Source organism: Ipomoea triloba, chromosome 12 (assembly GCF_003576645.1).
Source record: "Ipomoea triloba cultivar NCNSP0323 chromosome 12, ASM357664v1".
NCBI classification, from domain to species: Eukaryota; Viridiplantae; Streptophyta; class Magnoliopsida; order Solanales; family Convolvulaceae; genus Ipomoea; species Ipomoea triloba.
This window is the reverse complement of record NC_044927.1, coordinates 4,668,084-4,687,089: the sequence shown is the minus strand read 5'-3', so window position 1 is coordinate 4,687,089 and position 19,006 is coordinate 4,668,084. Positions and strand designations below refer to the sequence as shown.

The following is a 19,006-nucleotide window of genomic DNA, read 5'->3' as shown; positions in this document are numbered from 1 at the left end:
TTGTGATCATGGAGCTGTGAAATTATGAATATGGAATTATGAAATTGGATGTGAACATGGATCCGGGTCCACCTTGCAAGGTGGACCCGGGTCCATGGCATAACAACTGCTAAATGTGTTCAACGCATAATAAGTTTAGGACCAAAAAAAGAATTAACTCCTGAATAAATTAAATCACATGTATTTTAAAATAAAATTTAAAAACTTTAATTGTTAAAAATTAAAATTTTGAATAAATTGAAATATTAAAATTTAATCTTTATTATTAATTTTTATTCACATGAAATTAAATTATTTTTATATCAATATATTCGTTTTCTTATGAAACTTCTTACAAATAAAATTTTCTACAAATCTCATTTTATAATAGTATTTTAATCATACTTTACAATAAAATAACCATATGAGTAAGTATTTTTTATAAGTACTCAAAAAAAAAAAAAGTAGTTTAGTGGTAATGGATAATCTTTGTGTGTAACAGGTTAAGTGTGAAAATTTTAATGTAAGCGTGCTTGTAATTATTTATTTTGGACATATTAATGTAATGTATTGTCGGTAAAAAATTAATTTTAAACACAAAAATCATAAATACTAAACTCCTAAATAGTACAAATTGGACCCATAAACCAAATTAAAAAATATAAATCATAAATTCTAAAATGTGAACCCTAAGTGTATTGCCCTTTCACATTAAATGCACTTTATAGTATTGTTGGATATCTTATTTATAATATTGCTAAGTGCACTTTAAAGGTAATACTAAACTCTAAAGTGAACTTTTAAGACATTTAAAAAAAAAAAAAACTAAACATTAAACAAAACAAATAATAATAATAATAATAAATCATAAACTCTAAAAGATGAACCCTTTTCACACTGCATCTTCACATATCATGCAATGTACTCTATTCTTAATGCTTGATATCTTGTAACGTATCATCTTTTCTGTCTCTTCTTCGTGCATTCCTTCTATTTATAATTGTATTTTTGAATCTGCGGAAAAACAAATTCAATTTTAACTTTAGTTGCCACACATGCTCCTAGTTATGGAAACTAATAGCTTAATTCATAACTGAAAAGATATGCAAGTAATATAATTGCAGACTTGCAGGAGTTAGTTCTCTGTATAGTATTGGCAGAAGTAAGAACAAGAAAAGTTATTATGCATTTTTAAAATGGCAATTCACTTGTAATTTCATGTTTAATTAGGTAGCTCCCGCCAAGAACACTTGTAATTTCATGTTTAATTAGGTAGCTCCCGCCAAGAATTGATCTTATTATGGTTGCTTAAGGAGGTGTTTGTAAAAAAAATGATTGCTTAAGGAGGTGTTTGTAAAAATAAAGGTAAAAATTATAAATAAGCTCCCAGCGAGGATTGAACTCGCGACCTTTCGCTTACGAAGCGAACGCCCTACCACTATGCTATGGAAGCAATTAAAATGTAATAGGATTTTTACACAAAATGTGACGTAATCTCAAGGTTATACCCACTTGAACTTGTGATTTTCGAACTTATGATTGCTAAGTATGTCAATCATGCCAACTCATCTGGTCCACGCTAATCCATTTTTTTAGACGAGTTTAAAATTCTTAGCTTAATCCATTAGACAAGCTTAAATTAAAGTCTCTTCCACTAGACAAGCTTAAATTAAAGTCTCTTCATTCTAACATTTTTAAATTAACATTTAAAATTTTTAATTTTAATAAACTAGTGCATTTACACTAATAAATATAAACTCATACATCATTCAATCAATTTAAACCTCTATTTCCAACTTTTAACTAAAAATAATTAATATATTTACACTATAATATAATAATTTTTTAAATTTTTCGTTATTTATTTTCATAAAAATATTTTATTTGTAATAAATTTATTAAAATTTTATTTACAAATTTAATAAAAATTACTAATTCTCTATATATTTTGTTCAACGTTACTTGTGAACACAAATAATAGTCTTAAAGTGTGAAGACTATCAAGCTAGCCTATTCGGACAATAAAGCTTATCGTTTTTGGACTTATTAGGCTAATATTTCACCCTAATCCTAAAATTTTTTGAATTTATTGTGCTAATCCATCGATTTTAGACTAAAATCGACATCCATAATGATTGTTACTGACATTCTATACTGGGTCAGATTGAAAACATACACTTGAACCTCTTTAATTGTTAAGAATGGACATATCTGCTACTTGGAATGCTAAAATAACTATATTTTTTATTGAATTTCTTTTGCTTGGGAGCCAAATATTTGATTACAACATATGGAAATGGTACATGTATAAGATCTAAAAATGCGTCTCTATCTTTATAATTCCGTACAGGCGTTAGAAATATAAAAAGTTAAAACACAAGCTCCCAGCGAGGATCGAACTCGCGACCTTTCGCTTACGAAGCGAACGCACTACCACTATGCTATGGAAGCAATTAACTTGTAATAAGATTTTTACATATCTAACGCATTGGCGTGATGTCGAGCTTACACCGACTTGAGCTTGTGATTTTCGAACTTACAATTGCTAAGTATGTCAATCATGCCAGCTCATTTGGTTAAGGCTAATTGATTTTTTTTAGACGAGTTTAAAATTCTTAGCCTAATCCTAAAATCTCGGGTAGTAAGATGTATTGGGCAAGCTCATCAAATTAAAGTCTCATTCCTTTTGAGATTTTCAAATTAACATTCTAAACTTTCAATTTTAATAAACTGGTGTATTTACAGTAATAAATATAAACTTATACATCACTCAAACAATTTAAACCTCTATTTCCAACTTCTAACTAAAAATAATTAATATATTTACATTATAATATAATAAATTTTTAAATTTTTCGTTATTTATTTTCATAAAAGTATTTTATTTTGTAATAAATTTATTAAAATTTTATTTACGAATTTAATAAAAATTACTAAAGATACTTAGATATAAATTTCCTATTTATTTTGTTCAACATTACATTGAACACAAATAATAGCCTTAAGTGTGAAGGCTATCAAGTTAGCCCATTTACCAAGGACCTTGTGGTTCAGTGGTATCAAACATTTCCCTAGGTTGAGAAAGTAGTTATGAACAGATACTGCATTGTAATAGAGTTAGTAGTATTAAAAAAAAAAAGTTAGCCCATTTGGGCAATCAAGTTTATTGATTTTGGACTTATTGTACTATTTTTTTTTAATTTTTTTTTTTTTGGATTTATCAGGTCAATCCATCGGTTTCAGATTAAAATTGACATCCATAATAATTGCTACTGGGATTCTATACTAGGTCAAATTGAAAATTGAACCTCTTTAATTGTTAAGAATGGACATATCTGCTACTTGGAATGCTAAAAAGAACTATATTTTGATTGAATTTCTTTTGCTTGGGAATCAAATATGTGATTACAACATATGGAAATGGTAAATGTATAACTAAAAATGCGTCTCTATCTTTATAATTCCATACATGCATTAGAAAGTATGAGTGATGACTTAGATAAACCCCAGAAGATTGAAGCCACTAGCTAGTGTGTGAATAGTTGCCTACAATGCCCCCTGGATCTCTCTTCACCATCACCTCTAATCACCTCAGTAATCAAGTCCTTGAAGATTAGGCGCTCAATGCTCAGTGCTAATGCTGGAATCTCACTATCATCTCCTCCCCATTCATGTTTCATATCTGCAGTTAAGATGCTAACTATTTCATCATCCTCAATGCCCAGCCTGCTGTTTGGTTTAGGCTGGAGATACTCTATCTCGGCGTATAATTCCTTCAAAAGCTGCTGTCCACTCAAACATCTCCTCTTAGACCCTTTCAGATGTAGCTTTTTGTGGGAAAGAATTTCATTCACTGTGTCAAATATAAGTTTTCTGTGGATTTTCTGATCAAACTGCAGAGGATTCTTGTCTGTGGGTCTTTCAGTTTGCTCCAGAACATGGAATAACTCTGGGTTGATCAGATTGCCTGATGGGTGGAGCTCGGTTGTTGAGACACAACCTAAATCTTTGAGGATGCCTGATGCCAGTATAACCTTGTTGATGTAGTGATGGTCGAAGTTTTCACTCGGGCACAATGATGCAATTTGGTTAATGGAATGTTCATGATCAGGATCAGGATCAGTGTTCAGTATGCTGAGCTTATGAACCAGATTGTATTCGGAGCCGAGAATTCTGGTGCAGTCTAAATGCCATTCTGTTTCATTAGCATCTGCAGGCTCATAATCTGTTAAGGAGACAAATAGCACAAGAGATGGTGAATTTTCTATGTAGAGATGGTGAATTTTGGTGTTTTGTAAGGAAGTATTGAATTGGTACCTCTAAAAGCTGATGATATCTTTTTGACAGGAGATGGTGAATCCTCTATGTAGAAAGCAGCATCGAGCACGGAGACAGGGCTTGGCTGTTCAGTCATGGTTGTGTCATTACCCACTGAGACCAAGCAATCGTTTCGTTCTGATTGCACTGAAGCCGTGTTGTTGCCTTTCTCACTGGGGTTTCGTGTGTCACTGCTCGTCTCACTCGTTTGGTCATCATCGTACTGCAGATTGTTAGGTTTCGGTTTATGTCTTCTCTGTGGTGGACCTGGTTTGGGCTGCTGCTTATTTTGATGCCTTCTGAGCCTGCTCGAGTCAGACGGTGGGATGTTAGGTTGCTTGTCTTTTCCTTGCTGCTTTTTGTCTTGTAATCTTGGACTTACAGCTCCAGGGCTTCTCACTTGGATATGATTGTGATCTTGAACTGATTTTGATGTTCTTCCATTGTTCTTCTTCTCTGCACCCCGACTAGGCTCCTTGACGACGTTGTTTCTCTTAGGTGCCAATTTCGCTCGCCCTTTATCAATGGAGCCTGCAACTTTGGTGTTACCATTATGGCTGTCCTGTTTTGGTATTGGAATAGAAGAATTAAACTTCTTGGTAAGGTAAGTCTCCCATTTGGTAGAACATGGGTGGTTGTGCTCTTGTTTTTGGCACTCTAGTCTTGGACTTGTCCTGTGCATCGCTTCGAGTATTTGCTTGAGTGCTCTGAGATCCTTACCAGATTTTTTGAACTCAAGTTCAGTTACCCTTTTCTCAATTTCACCAAAAACAGTGGAGGGTACCTTACTTTTCCTCATTTTGATCTGATTGGAGTCTGGTTGGCACCATGGAGCAAGTTCCAGGGGAAGCCTTGAATTTGAGGTTGAAGTTGCAGGTCTGAATTGCAGATTGGGGTGTTGAGTTTGTGTTGAAGACATTGAAATGGAGTATTCATCTGGGAAGAAACTGTGATGTATAATGGAAACAGAATCTGGAAAGCCTTCCAAGCCCATCAGCTTTGCCACCACGCTGGAAGATCGCTTATAACAGCCTGATTCTTGGTCTGCAGAGCTCTTAATGGACCTTAAGCCACTGTCTAATGATAGCCTTGGGGTGTCTCCTAGCTTCATGGTTGCCTTCAGCCTCTCTCGCGATTCCATCCCGTCACAGGAGAAGCGAGGAGGGTTCCTCGCTGCACGTTGCAGAACGTTATCTTTATCATCCAGCTCGGGCTGCTTCAAAGGCCTTGGGGAATCAATGTGCTTCAGTAGGTGGATTTTTCCTTCTACTTTGGCCACAGCTTTGATTGATACACTTCGCGCCTCGCGGTGCATTGATTCCTTCACTACATCTTGGATATCAGGTGATTGCCTGCCCAAGTGCAGTGAAGAACTATGCTGCTTTTTGGGTGTTTTAGGAAAATCAGTTTGGCTGCAAGATGGGGATTCCAGTTGAGGAGTTCTGTATCTGCCAAGTGATGATGAGAGGTTTGATGAAGTTGGAGATGATGGATATATCTTGGATGATTGGTCAGATACCATTTGTTTCCCTTTCAACCCCTCTTGCACACTCTTCTCCTGCATTTCCCAATTACCAAACATGTTAGTCCACAATTCCACATTTTAAAGTTGTGCAGTCTGAGCCAATTTGGTTGGGCCGTTAATTGGCATCATAACCAGAATGTTACAAGTTCGACTCTCAGTAAGAAAGACCTATTGGCCTTCTTGGTTTGAGTCGGTCAGCTATGGGCAACTCCTTGTGATCCTTTGCTAGCTAAGATCGGAGTTTACCCAGTGCACACTTTTGAATAGTGAGTGCTGATTTTCCTCGTCACAAAAAAAAAAAAAGTTGTGCAGTCTAGGTGAATTTGAGTGCTTCTGAAATCTCACCTTATTTGTTTTTGTCACACTTCTGGGCTCCATATTGTGGTGGCCACCTTGACATTACAGGAAAAATAAGGAGATAAATTAGTAAGTACGGAGTAGTAACTATGCTGTTTTCTTAGAGTTAACAATGTATGTTGTTATGAGTTATGATGAGAAAAAGGCATGGGCATTGTAGACCAAAAAGGCAAAAAGTGAAGAATGCAAAAAGGTTCTACTTTTTCTTTCATGGGAATAATGGTGTGGATTGCCCATTTGCCCATATGCACTTGTCAAAGTTCTCTTGCAGTAAACAGCTATGCACCAAACTTTATTGTTCATTCTTTTTGTACATCCCAAGAAAATTGAATTAAACATATATACGAATATCCACTTAAATTCATATGATTAGATCACTAGATTATAAGATTTTCTATAACAACTCAGACAAAAAAAAAACCTTAATTGGATTTTGCAAAACAACGGGCCCTTCCAATTAAGTTCCAATAACCATGCCTTCTCAATCATTTAATTTGAGCTGAGTCTCATTAACTCATTTTAATAGACTTAGAGTATTTGCCTACAAAAAGCGAAATTTTCTCGCTCTTAGGATCCTTACACTCTGGCCAGACGTGATAGTAAAGGAGTCAATCACAGAGACTCATCCCCATTAAGTAAAAGGATCAATACTTGGTACTCACAAGATGTTTACTACGTTAGATATAATTTTCATATTGTGACTGTCAGGACTCGATCATGTGTCATTGTCCATAATTTATCACTCAGAAATCAACATAATAGAATTGCCCGCACTCAGAAATCAACATAATAGAATTGCCCGCGGGGACCAGATAGATCAACATAGAGTATTTGAAATTAAGACGGAATGGAAAGGTTGAGAGAGTTAATGGCTCCAACAAATAGAATAAATTACAATTAGAATGTTTTTTTTTTTTGAAAATATTACAATTAGAATGTTAGTTGCACCATTTTAACCATAAAAATTTCAACGAAAGGACTAGGAGTTGGGTGAGAAGAATATGATTGTCAACCCCACCGGCCACCACTCTAGCTAACTGTACAGTTGGTGCAACTCAGATCATTTAACATTTGTAAGCCTTGGTGCATTATTATATTGTTTAATTAAGATCTATACTAGTTGCCGGCCTAAACAAGATAAAACATACATACCTTTAGTGAGCAGCTTTTTGTTACTGTGGGCGCCAATTCGCCGGCCGATGAGGAAGTGGTGGCGGTCTAACAGCTGAAATATTCCCGTCATGCACCCAACCTGCTTGCGCATGTCCGCCCGCTCGTCCGTAAGAGAAGATACTATCCTCGCAGACATTTCCCCGCCCCGGCTCTTTACACAAATAAAGAAGGTTTACTCGATCATTTAGCAAGGTAACTCACTTGAATACTTTACATTAAAAGGGACAGAAAGCTAAGCAAGAGTGTTCACTCACAATGGGTACGGTGCAGGATATTAGGAATAAAGTAGAAAGAAGCTTTCTTGGGTTCCGAGATTGTGCAACGGCTCTCGGAGTAGTGTTAGCTGCGGCCACAAGGAATGTCAGGCCGTGATTATTTCTGCCACCAACTTCTATGCTTCATTCCTTTTAACTCTTTGAGTATAATGCAGAGAAACGAAGATCATCATGTGTATATAAGCAATGCGCGATGTTAATTATGTTTGTAAATGGCAAATCCCCAGACCCAAGAAGAGTATATATAGTAGTTGTTGTTTGGGGTCTCCTCTCTTACAGAAAAGAAAGGGAAAGAGGGAGTGTCTTTTTATTTGGCACTCTCAAGTCTCAACCAAGGAAAAGCTGCTGCCCTGGCGCGCCTAATATAAGATCAAGAGGCTAGGTCGTCATGAAAACTTTAAGAGGACAGAATTTAGTCTTTCTGTAAAAATACTTACTTAATTACAACTAGGCGCACCCAATGCATATACTATATTACTATTACTCTATTAAGCTAAGTGCACCCCTAACCTTCTTTGACTGGGCAGGAAGAGAGTTTTGACAGAAAGGGGGTACGGCAATGTTAAGAATATATATATAAAAGACATAAAAATGTTAGGTCTAATTATCTGCTTAAATTTTTAGTTGAATCAGAATACATTTTAATTTTTAAGTTGGTATTAGAGTCAATTTTATACACTAAGTCTCCTCTGCCCGCATCAACCGATATGATAGTGTTGAGCAAATATTCTAAATGCGGTGTATAATTATTGATTTAGCATTTTAATTGAAATGAAATACAAACTTCATCAATTGGTAAGAACAAGTTGAATATTAATAAAAAAATAAATAAATAAAACTATTTGCACTCAATCAATAAAGTGCATGTTTTGTGTTTATCAAGATAACAATAGCATGCATGTGACACTATTCTTACATAAATTTGCATGAACACAAAAGTAGTGCTTACTATTCATAATAATAAGTTGACATAAGTAGTATAAATAATTTTTATGTGAGAGTAATTTTGTACAAGATATCTTAGTAGATTTCATACATTTTGTTATTTAAAGGCTTATTATAATTATCTTCTCTCAAATATTGTCTACTAAACTAGTGAGTTAGGCTAATTCTTCGTCCCAACGGTCAGCATGCACACTAAGTGGTAGGGGACTGACCAAATGATTTGCTCCATTCATATGGATAGAGATCGAACCTCTAACCTCATGCTTAAGGGATGAGATGCTGATCGAATCACCAAGCCTAATAGGTTGATGGATTAATGTGATCACTATGATGAAAAGAAAGAGAATAAAAAGAAAAGACTGGCTTTTTGACTAGAATAAATATTTTTCATTACTTTTTGGACTCGTCCAAACCCTAATGCTGCCTCCCTTTTCTCTCTAAAACAAAACACCTTTCTCTGCTGCTCAACTTCGGCTTCTACCGCCGGCCTCCGGCCGGAGCTCTAATGGAGCTTTGAGCCGGCGGTTTTGGTCACCTTTCATGTTTGCTCTCGCTCTTCTTCCGCCTCGACCACCGTCACAGTTCTGTCCGCCTCCGACCACCGCCACAGATCTTCTTCTTCCGTTTTCTCTCCCTTTGAATAAAATAATAGTAAGTAGGTATTGGGGTTTGTGTTGGTAGTCTTGAACTCCCAACCCTACTTTGACTTTACCCACTTTTTTTTTCTCTATTATTGTGTTTTCTTCTCGTTAGTTTCAAGAGCATTTTTCCTCTCGTTATTTTCACGAGCTTTTCATTTTCATTAGCATAAATCGTTTAGTTTGGTTTTGACAAGTGTTGATCTTATCCTGGGTGAGCAAAAAAGAATGATGATGAAGACCCAGATCTTTGAAGAAGCTTTAAGCTCCCTAAAGGAACATAGCTTCATAGTTATGAAACAGTCTGCGATTCAAGTTTTCTATAGAATAGTTAGAAAAGTTGTTTCTATGTCTGACTGTAAGGAATGGTTTATCATTTCATTGATCATTGATGTAAACGTTTTATGTTATGAATTACTGAAATAACTACGTTTATCTTAAAAAAAAAAAAAAAAGAAAGAAAAGACTGGCAGATCTGGTATAGTGGGAGGACTGTATAGTATGTAATGTGTCATTTTGTGAATTGAACTTTGTTGCTGTGGACAAAATAATAATGTGTGGGTGGGTGGGTGGGTGGGTGGGTGGGTCTGTTGTGTGCACCCCCGTGGAGGTCTCTGATTTTTCTTTCTTTGACATGAGCATGTGGAATTTGTCAGGTAGAGGTAAGAAAGTGGATTATTGTACTGCCAATAATGACCTCCATAGTCTTTTCCCATTTTTCAACTACAATATGATGATGACTGAATTTTTAAAAAATAAATTTTCCCTTCTTATGACCCATTTTATTAGGTGAATAAAAATTATGGTACACTATTGCTTTTCTTTTTAAATCAATCCTAACATATCGTGCTAAACAATAACATTATCATTATTATTATTATTTTTAGCCATCCCTTTGTCCACCAAACTATAATGTCCCCACCCTTGCATACAACTAGTTTTATCTTGAAGTATAATACATACTTTTAATTTTATACTGATAAAGGCATCTCTAACAGCATAAGGTTTTTGTCAGGTTTTTATCTTCATATAGGAAGGAAAGGGGGAGAGAATGCACTATAAGTCATATATATGTAAGAGTAATTATGTGAATGTAATTTAATGCCCCAAGAAAATTACCAGACTTGGTTAATTAAAGATTTCTAACAGCTGTACATAAAATAATAAATAGCAGAATATAATGCTAAATAAGTAAGAGCATGTGTAAGTTGCAAGCATTGTGTGTTCACTTTCTGCGTCACGTTAATGAATGATAATGCACGAACATTAAGAAAGATTGTTTACTAAAAATTGGATGGACCCTTTTTTTGTCTCAATTCTCCATGTAAATAATAAATTAAACAATTTCATGTATTAGATACAACATATTTTAACTTAATTTATGAAACTTTTTTATATGTTGCTATAAAATATATTGTCATAGTTTTATGAAGAAAATTTATGATTTTTATTCTTGTTTAACAATCCTTATCATGGGATGATTGTGGAGGTAGCCTCTTTTTATCCAATAAAAGATTTAAACGGTTTATGATAATAATTACGCAATTAATCTCATTTAAACCAATGACGTTTCTTACAATATAATGTGTTATGTCTCAAATAAAAATCTAAACTAATCATTAAATTACATATTTATATTTATATATTATATATGTTGCATCAGAATTATTACTCAAAGAGTATATACATTATTATTATTTTTTTATTTAATATATATAAGAGTAATTGATAAGGACATATTTGAAATATTAAAAAGTGATATAAGAATATCTAAGACGATATATAAAGAGATAACAACATTACATCCAATGTTACCTCAAAATCTTATATATGCATGTAATGGTAATATTATATCACCAAAATAATCACATTACTTAAACCAGACAAAATTATATATATATATATTTGAGTTCTACTGTCACGGTTACAAAGAGTAAAACAGATGCCTCCACTGAGGCTTGAACCCACTCCCTTCCACATGGGAGTGTACACCGGATGCCGCTTGACCACAAGGCCTTTGGCATATAACATTACTATATATATTCACATTATCTATGCATTATTATACAACTTAGTTACATGGGCAGCTCAATTAGTCATATGGATGAAACTTGGGAACAATGACCCGAAATCGAATCTCATTAGCGGGCGACAGTGTGAGAGCAACTATCCAAATGCTCTGTATTACCATGATTCGCATCCTCCTAAATGCTCTGTCGGGTTCTTGAGTTGGGAATTCAACAGTTTGGAACAACAATTATTATACCACTTAAACTAAATGCACCATAACAATTATTTTCTTAAATTTGTAAAAACCAATTCAATTGTTAATTAATAAATAGAGTGTTGACCTACTAAACCGGTTAGTGGAGTGGCATTTGGTGGAATATATTGTTTAATTTAGGTTGTCCGTACAAATACGCCGCATTTTAGAGTAGTGGCATACATGCTGGGATTCAGCTGTAAAGTTTTTGGTTTAACTTATAAGGATGCTTTTTTACCAGTATTTCTTTTACTTAATATGATTGTTAGAACAATCGACTATAAATTATTGTATATAATAACATGATCACTGATAAATATTTCCAACTATATAATTAATTGTTTGAACTTTTAAATATAAAAAATGGAATTATCTATTAATAAATCTCAAGACCTTATTCAAATAATATACATCTTGAGTCTAAATCATGAATTATGAGTTAAAACTTTGTTAAAAGATTACATAAATACATACTTAATTGCATGACAAACTCATACAAGTATTGTTATACTAAGGGTCTATTTAGAAATCTGAAAATTTACTTTTGAAAGTCATTTTTCAAATTTTTTTTTTGTTTAGTTATTCAACCAAAATAAAGTCAAAGGAAATTATTCATTTGATCAACAAAAAAAAAAAGAAAAAAAAGAGGTTCAATTTGACGAAAAAATGTCTTCTTAAATTTTTAGTCGAAATACATTTTTCTTATTTTTTTTTTCTTCTCTCTTTTTTCTTTCATATCTCTCTTCAAGCTAATTAATTTCTAAAGTATTATTATTACTACTACCACCACACCACCACTACAATCACCACCACCACACTAACGCCAAAACCTCCACCACCACGGCAAGCTAAGCACCACTTATTATTATTATTATTATAAAAAATAATATGTTCATTTTTTCAGAAAACGAACCAAACAAAAAATATATATAATTTCTTAACTTTCAGTCAAATAGAAAAATATAGTTTTATGACCTTCAACCAATACTAAAAAATTAAAATATTTTTGAAAAAATAATTCATTTTCTGGAAAAAAAAAAATTCCACCCCAAGCAGACACTAAATTATATATATATATATATATATATATATATATATATATATATATATATATATATATATATATAATTTGCAAATATACACTTACATACATTTTTCTATAATTTGTAGGTTTCAATTCCCCTCGTTAAGTTTTGTATTTTATATTTCCTTATATTCTGTTTTCTCATTTTCATTCTACCTAGATTACCAAATAATTGAGACAAATTATTTGTTCTTATTTCATGAACGTCTATTTTATTTGGATGACTTAGCATCCATGCAATTAAGCATGCATTAAATGAAAGGCCAAGTAGCCTATATTTTAATCTCCTCTCTATTAAAATATGAAATGTATCTGAATATTCTATACTGTACTATGTTCCAAGAAACCCTATCATGACTGGGCACATGATGTCCCCTCTTATACCCTACCAAACAACCATGTGCTCTAATCCAGTTTATTTCAGTCAATAATCCTCATGAAGAAGGATCACATGCTAATAGATTATGGAAAATCACATTCATGTTATTAAATCAGCTAACATTGTATATAAATTATAGCATATTATATATCATTCTTTATAATTATCGATTAATTATTAACTATAAATTAATGAATATAATGTTGTTATAAATTAAACAAGTGTTATATTCAATGACACGAAGTGACCTTTTCAAATGGGAGGCCGATCATGTGTTTGAGCCCTAGTGGGGGCACATTATTGACTCTTTGTATTTTAGTAGGCTGAGAAAGTAATTATGAACATGTGTATTACTATATTGTATAGAGTCAGTAGTACTCAATAAAATATTTAGTGTAATAAGATTTGACTATTTGTTTTTTAAATAATCTCTTTAGTTTTTTAGTTATGATTGTGATGAAAAATTAATTACTCAATTATTGGTAATATAAACTTAATTATTAAATTTTTTATTGAATATTTGTATGTGAGAATAAAATTTTGTTAACTATAGTGCAATGCATCACATATCATTTCATGAAAAATTAAACTTATCATAAGTTTGGAGATTTCGATAAAAGTGATTCATATTATTTTTATAGATTTAAGAAGGCTAGAGTAGGGTCGATTCCATAGTATTTTGCACCACTTTTACACAAAGTGGAAACTAGCAAGAAAGTTTTGATATGTAGATCTGAAGTTAATTGGGGCATAAGAAACCTAGATATACTTCAAAGTGAAGCACAATTGTTATTATCCATCTTGCTAATACAAGGAACAATGCAACATGCATGTTACAGACAGAAAGGTTTCACATTAAGCTACCAAGAAAAGTATAACAAGTGTTGGAAAATTTTGCAAAAATTGTACTTGAGTGGTTTTTCTTTAGACATGATATTTTGAGTGTAGTCTATTTTTTATTTAGTTCGGGTTTAAGTGGATTTAGGTTTTACTGAGTGAGAAGATAGATTTTATATATTTATTCTTACTCAAAACAGATAACATGTGAATGAAAAATTAATTCGTAAAATATAAATACACCCATGAAATTAGAAAATAGGATTTTAAAGTTTTCGTTCTGCATTGAAAAAGTATGTACTTTGAACTAGTATAAATACATTTGAACTTTTTAAGGAGTTTGAAATATGTTTGTTAGGGTCAAACGCTTACCAATGAGCTAAAAGCTATAGCTCACAGTGAAAGCGCAATTTTATTTCCTTATATACCGTCACTATTTTCAATCGACAGGGTGCTGGTGGGCTTGGCCCAACACAGTTTTTGCTCATCATAATGACTTGGGGCAAATTATACCGTGCACCACGGTGCACATAGCAATGTGCACCACGTACCTAAACGACGTCGTTTTGAACATTGTAAATTAATCGTCCGTTTTTTTAGAAATCATGTTTCCCGCTTCGGCCGGTTTCTGTATTTATGTTAATATTCTGTGTATTCCAGGCAATCATTCTGTGTATTCTAGGCAATCGTTATGTGTATTCTACGCAACAGTTATGTGTATTCATGTTAGTAACACATGTTGTGATGTGTTTGTGCATTCGAATGTTTAGGAGGATGAGTTATGTGTATTTTGTGTCAATATTCTGTGTATTCATGTTATTAACACAGGTTGTGATGTGTTTGTGCATTCGAATGTTAGGAGGATGAGTTATGTGTATTGTGTGTCAATATTCTGTGTATTCTGGGCAAACATTTTGTGTATTCTAGGCAAACGTTCTGTGTATTCTAAATAATGATTATGTGTATTATAGATAATGAATTCCCTGGAGTCATTCGCGTCCGTGTCCACTAACACCAAAACGACGTCGTTTTACGTACGTGGTGCACATTGCTATATGCACCGTGGTGCAGGGTATAACGATTGATGACTTGGCCTATCACTGACCTTCCTCCAACACTGTTGCTAGAATTGATGATCCTCCCTTTGACGCGTTAATTGTTATATCATAGACCATGGTGTACCTTACATTATTATAATATGTTAACTGCATATAATATATTATACTCCGTTAACTACAGATACATAATCTGACACACAGAGAAGAATAGGGTCTTAATTTTGAATAGAATAATAGTTGTAATTTATCTGTGTAATAATTGATGTTATTCATTGTTCTAGTATATACAATTCCACTTATTGGCCAAGTGTACTTATGGTATAAAAGAAAATAGTTATTATATTCCCACTGAGTGACGCATTTATACTAGTTGCCATTAGACTAAGTAGGATCGAATATAATATAAGAATGGAGGAGGGTTCATGAGGTGATCACTGGGAATCGGAAATGCACATGCTAGTTGTTGAATGGATAGCCGTTAGTCTTTCAATTCGTGTCAAGTGTCAATAAAACCAATGTACATATAATTCAACCTCCATGTATATCTGGTTCACAATCTTCTCCATCCAGGGTTTAGGGATCCGAGAAGCTGTGCAGAAAAACAACTCATTACTACATGTTCTGGATCTGGATGCATTCTCATTTACGTTGTCAGCTTCAGTTTACAATTCTAAATGGGTAGGGTAGTTATCTACTTATCTTGGGAATCCCATTTATAATACTTTATATTTTTCTACTATAAATATTACGGAGTTTTTTATTTTTATTTTTTTATTTTTACAAAAATCATTATATATAAAATAAGGAAAATGGTAGTACCTTAAACTTTACTTGAAAGTGTAATTAGGTCGCTGAACTTAAAAAAAAAAAGCAATTAAATACTTATATTTGTCAAAATGAGTCAATTAAGTCTGATTTACTAGTAACCAATAGATCGCTGGTAAAATTATGACCGGTAATCACTGTTCATGGCTATTTAAAAAAAATAAAATACAATTTCTAGTAACTTTCTCTAGGCTACGACCAACCGATCGTCTTCTTTGGTGGAGAAGGCGACCAGTAGTCTAGTCATCTTTCTCCAGTGGTGAGAAATAAGACTTTTCACCATAAAATAGCTAGAGGTTTTGTTAATCTTGACTTTGTGTTTGCTAAACAATCTACGAACAGGTCGGATTGTCCATTTCCTCACTAGAGAGGCCTTGTTCAAGTCTAATCGTGTGGACTGTTTTCTGATCTCTTTTTCCTCGCTTGTTCATGTTTTGGAACTTGACTCTATCTAATTAATTGAAGTTTCTCGTTTTCAAAAATGAAAAATAAAAAAATGAAACATTTCCAAAATGAGGAAATTAAATGCCATGCTACCTCTCTAGGAGTTTCTTTGCTCGCTAATGGCTACATAGTCCTTTTTGTGAGAGATAATTGTGTTTAGCACAATTTTTAAAATGAGATATTTTTCTCTCATGTTATTTTTAAGAGGAAAATTCAAACTTACTTTTAAAATAATTAAAAAAGAATAAAGGATAAATTAAAAATTATAAGATTGTTTAAATTAAAAATATATACTCCGTATTATTTAAATGCAGACCAGCTACCATACTTTATGGTAGCTAATAAACTTAGAATGATTGTGACAATAATTATAAACAAAATTCTTTGGACAATATTTTGGATAGAATCTCAAAAGTTATTTCGGGTATGCTACTTTTTCATTAAAACACTACTACATGCACCACCAGCTGGCATGTAGCAAAGTGGACATCAATGGATATCCCTTTAATTTCTCTACCCTTTTTTTTTTGGCATGTCCACCCACGTTCGCTCCGGAAGGCACAGGAACTGGCCCAGGGGGAATCGTCACTTGCGGGAATTGAATTCGGGTTCTCCCAAAATTCCTCCCCACAAAGAGAGCTCACTTGCCACTTGAGCTACCCCACTGGGTTTAATTTCTCTACCCTGTCATTACCAATTCCTTTAACTCTATTCGCTCTCTTTTTCACCAATTTAAATAGTTAAATGAGATTCTTTTTCTTTTTATAACTCAGGTTTTCTGGCTTCACTGGATTATATTATGAATTTCATGAACCCATTTTCAGGTCCATGAGAGATAATAAATTGAGCTCACACTTTGTTATTAGAAGCACGTTTTATGTAAAACTTCCCATCTGCTGGATCAGTGTCATCTGTGCATGATTAAATTTATCAATAAGAACATTGATTCACTTGGGGTTATGGTTGAGTGGCAAGGGCTCATCCATCCTTAACCAAATGACAAGGGTTTAGAGCAGTTTTCGACGGTGAAAACCCGGCCTGAGTAAAAGAAAAAAAAAAAGAACGTTGATTCACATGTTTTAATTTTAATAAATTGTTGTTGATGAGATAATCATTCATTTTTTTAACTCTTATAATTTATGAAAGTAAAATAAAATTAATAATGAAAGACTAAATCCATATACAACTTGATTAAAATGTCATTATACAATATATACCCACTTACATTTTTTAATCCATTCAGAGTTGTTCGAATGATATGTGTTGGCACTTGTCACTTTTAGTTGTGTCAAGCGGTTAAATGGTATCTCCAAGATATGGTGACAAATATTTGTTATAATCAATTTTTACTTAAATCAATAATTACTTGTACAGCTAATTAACTTATTAATGATTGCAATGAATAATATAATTAATCAAAGAACTCTAAAACATAGAAAAATACGCCAATGATTTTATGATTTAGTGGCACAAAGTGACTTTTTCAAACGGGGTATGAACACGTTTGTTCATAAAAAGTCAACATAATAATTAAATGTAAAAGAAGAATTCAAAATCACAATTAAGAATAGTTTTTGTAGGAAATTAAATTTAAGATTAAAAAATTAGTCCCTATCTATATGAATACAAAATTTGTATTGAAAAGAAATCTCATTATTACTAAATCAGCTAACACCTCATTAACAACATCTTCATCACTCTAATCCCTCAAGATCTTACCCACTCCTTTTTATGATGAAGAGTATATCCTGTGCAGAAAAGATGCATCTTAAGGATATCATTTCCAAATCTCTCAAAAAGGGTAAACAGCATAAGCAGTGAGGTCATAGCAAGGCTGGATGGATCGTGTGTCCACATACAAATTGTAACAACGTTGACATACATTTTATATTATTATCAAATTTTAATTTGAAAAATTAGATATACATTTTATAATTTTGACAAAGTTGAAACCATTCATCGTCTTTAATATTATCAAATTATAAAATATATTCATCTTTTACTATTTTAATGTCCTTGTTATTACAATTCACATTTTTCTTGAGTCAAACTACGATGTGTCCTAAGCAGGTTTTAACGGTAGGAGACACCTTTAAGCTTGTACCGTTCTCATACCAATCCTTATTCGCATCGAACCGACCCAATTAAGGGGCAAAGTGTTTGCCACATTAGTTATTACAATTCACATTATAAATTTCTCTTACACATACCTATTAGATGCATGTGCATAAGATGTCATGGGTCTCTTTTAATTTAATGGGCATGAATGATCTTGGCCACTAACAAGATTAATCACAATATAATGTATGGTACAATCCTACTTGAATTGACTAATAGAGAAAACCTATTATTCGACCAAAATATGAACATAAATCTATTCCAAAGTTATTTATTAAAAATATGAATTATTTTAATAATAATAATAGTTTTAATACATAAAATATAATAATTTATTTTAATTGCATTATTATTTTTTGTAAAAAATTTTCTAAATAGTTTAATTTGTATAGTTTATTTATTATTACTTCAATAAGATTGATTATTATTTTTTAAAGTTTAAATTTGATGTCCTTGTACTTATATTATAATTTTATTTATAATTAAAATAAATTAAAGTTATATAGTTACTTAGTTATAAGCTATATAAAAATGTGCAACAATCAAATTTTAAAAAAAGCTACAAGTAACATTTGGCTAAAAATTTACAAGTGTAATAAGCTAAGGATATGCAGAATATTATATTGCAAGTTGCATATTTTGAAATTTATCTCTCTTCAATAGATAATATTAACTTCAATTATACATAGGAGTGAAGCATACTAAAAGAAGACAGAGCAACGAACAATAATCTAGCATATGATCTCAAAACTTTCAACAAATTCTTCAAGCATAATCAATATAATAAAA

The 19,006-nt window shown here is 32.6% G+C and overlaps 1 protein-coding gene and 2 non-coding genes across 3 annotated transcripts; all 3 read right to left on the bottom strand.

Moving 5' to 3' along the window:
* Window positions 1–1,360: 1,360 nt before the first annotated feature.
* On the bottom strand, window positions 1,361–1,432 carry TRNAT-CGU. Its single transcript has one exon. It is a non-coding gene; the product is annotated as a tRNA-Thr (tRNA).
* A 926-nt stretch (window positions 1,433–2,358) lies between these two features.
* TRNAT-CGU lies at window positions 2,359–2,430 on the bottom strand. Its single transcript has one exon. It is a non-coding gene; the product is annotated as a tRNA-Thr (tRNA).
* Window positions 2,431–3,330: 900 nt separating this feature from the next.
* Window positions 3,331–7,925, bottom strand: LOC115999960 (protein LONGIFOLIA 1-like). The gene is made up of 5 exons (XM_031239935.1): window positions 7,606–7,925; window positions 7,331–7,502; window positions 6,167–6,213; window positions 4,297–5,854; window positions 3,331–4,204 (listed from the first exon to the last, which is right to left on the bottom strand). The coding sequence occupies exons 2-5, from the start codon at window positions 7,485–7,487 to the stop codon at window positions 3,507–3,509; spliced, it is 2,460 nt and encodes an 819-aa protein (XP_031095795.1). The 5' UTR covers window positions 7,488–7,502; window positions 7,606–7,925; the 3' UTR covers window positions 3,331–3,506.
* Between the last annotated feature and the right edge of the window lie 11,081 nt (window positions 7,926–19,006).

Coding starts and splice junctions, on each gene's coding strand:
- LOC115999960 (XM_031239935.1), bottom strand. CDS start 7,487: ATGTCTGCGAGGATAGTATCTTCTCTTACGGACGAGCGGGCGGACATG. Junction 6,214..7,330: donor CAAAAAGCTGCTCACTAAAG/GTATGTATGTTT, acceptor TGTAATGTCAAG/GTGGCCACCACAATATGGAG. Junction 4,205..4,296: donor GATATCATCAGCTTTTAGAG/GTACCAATTCAA, acceptor TCTCCTTAACAG/ATTATGAGCCTGCAGATGCT.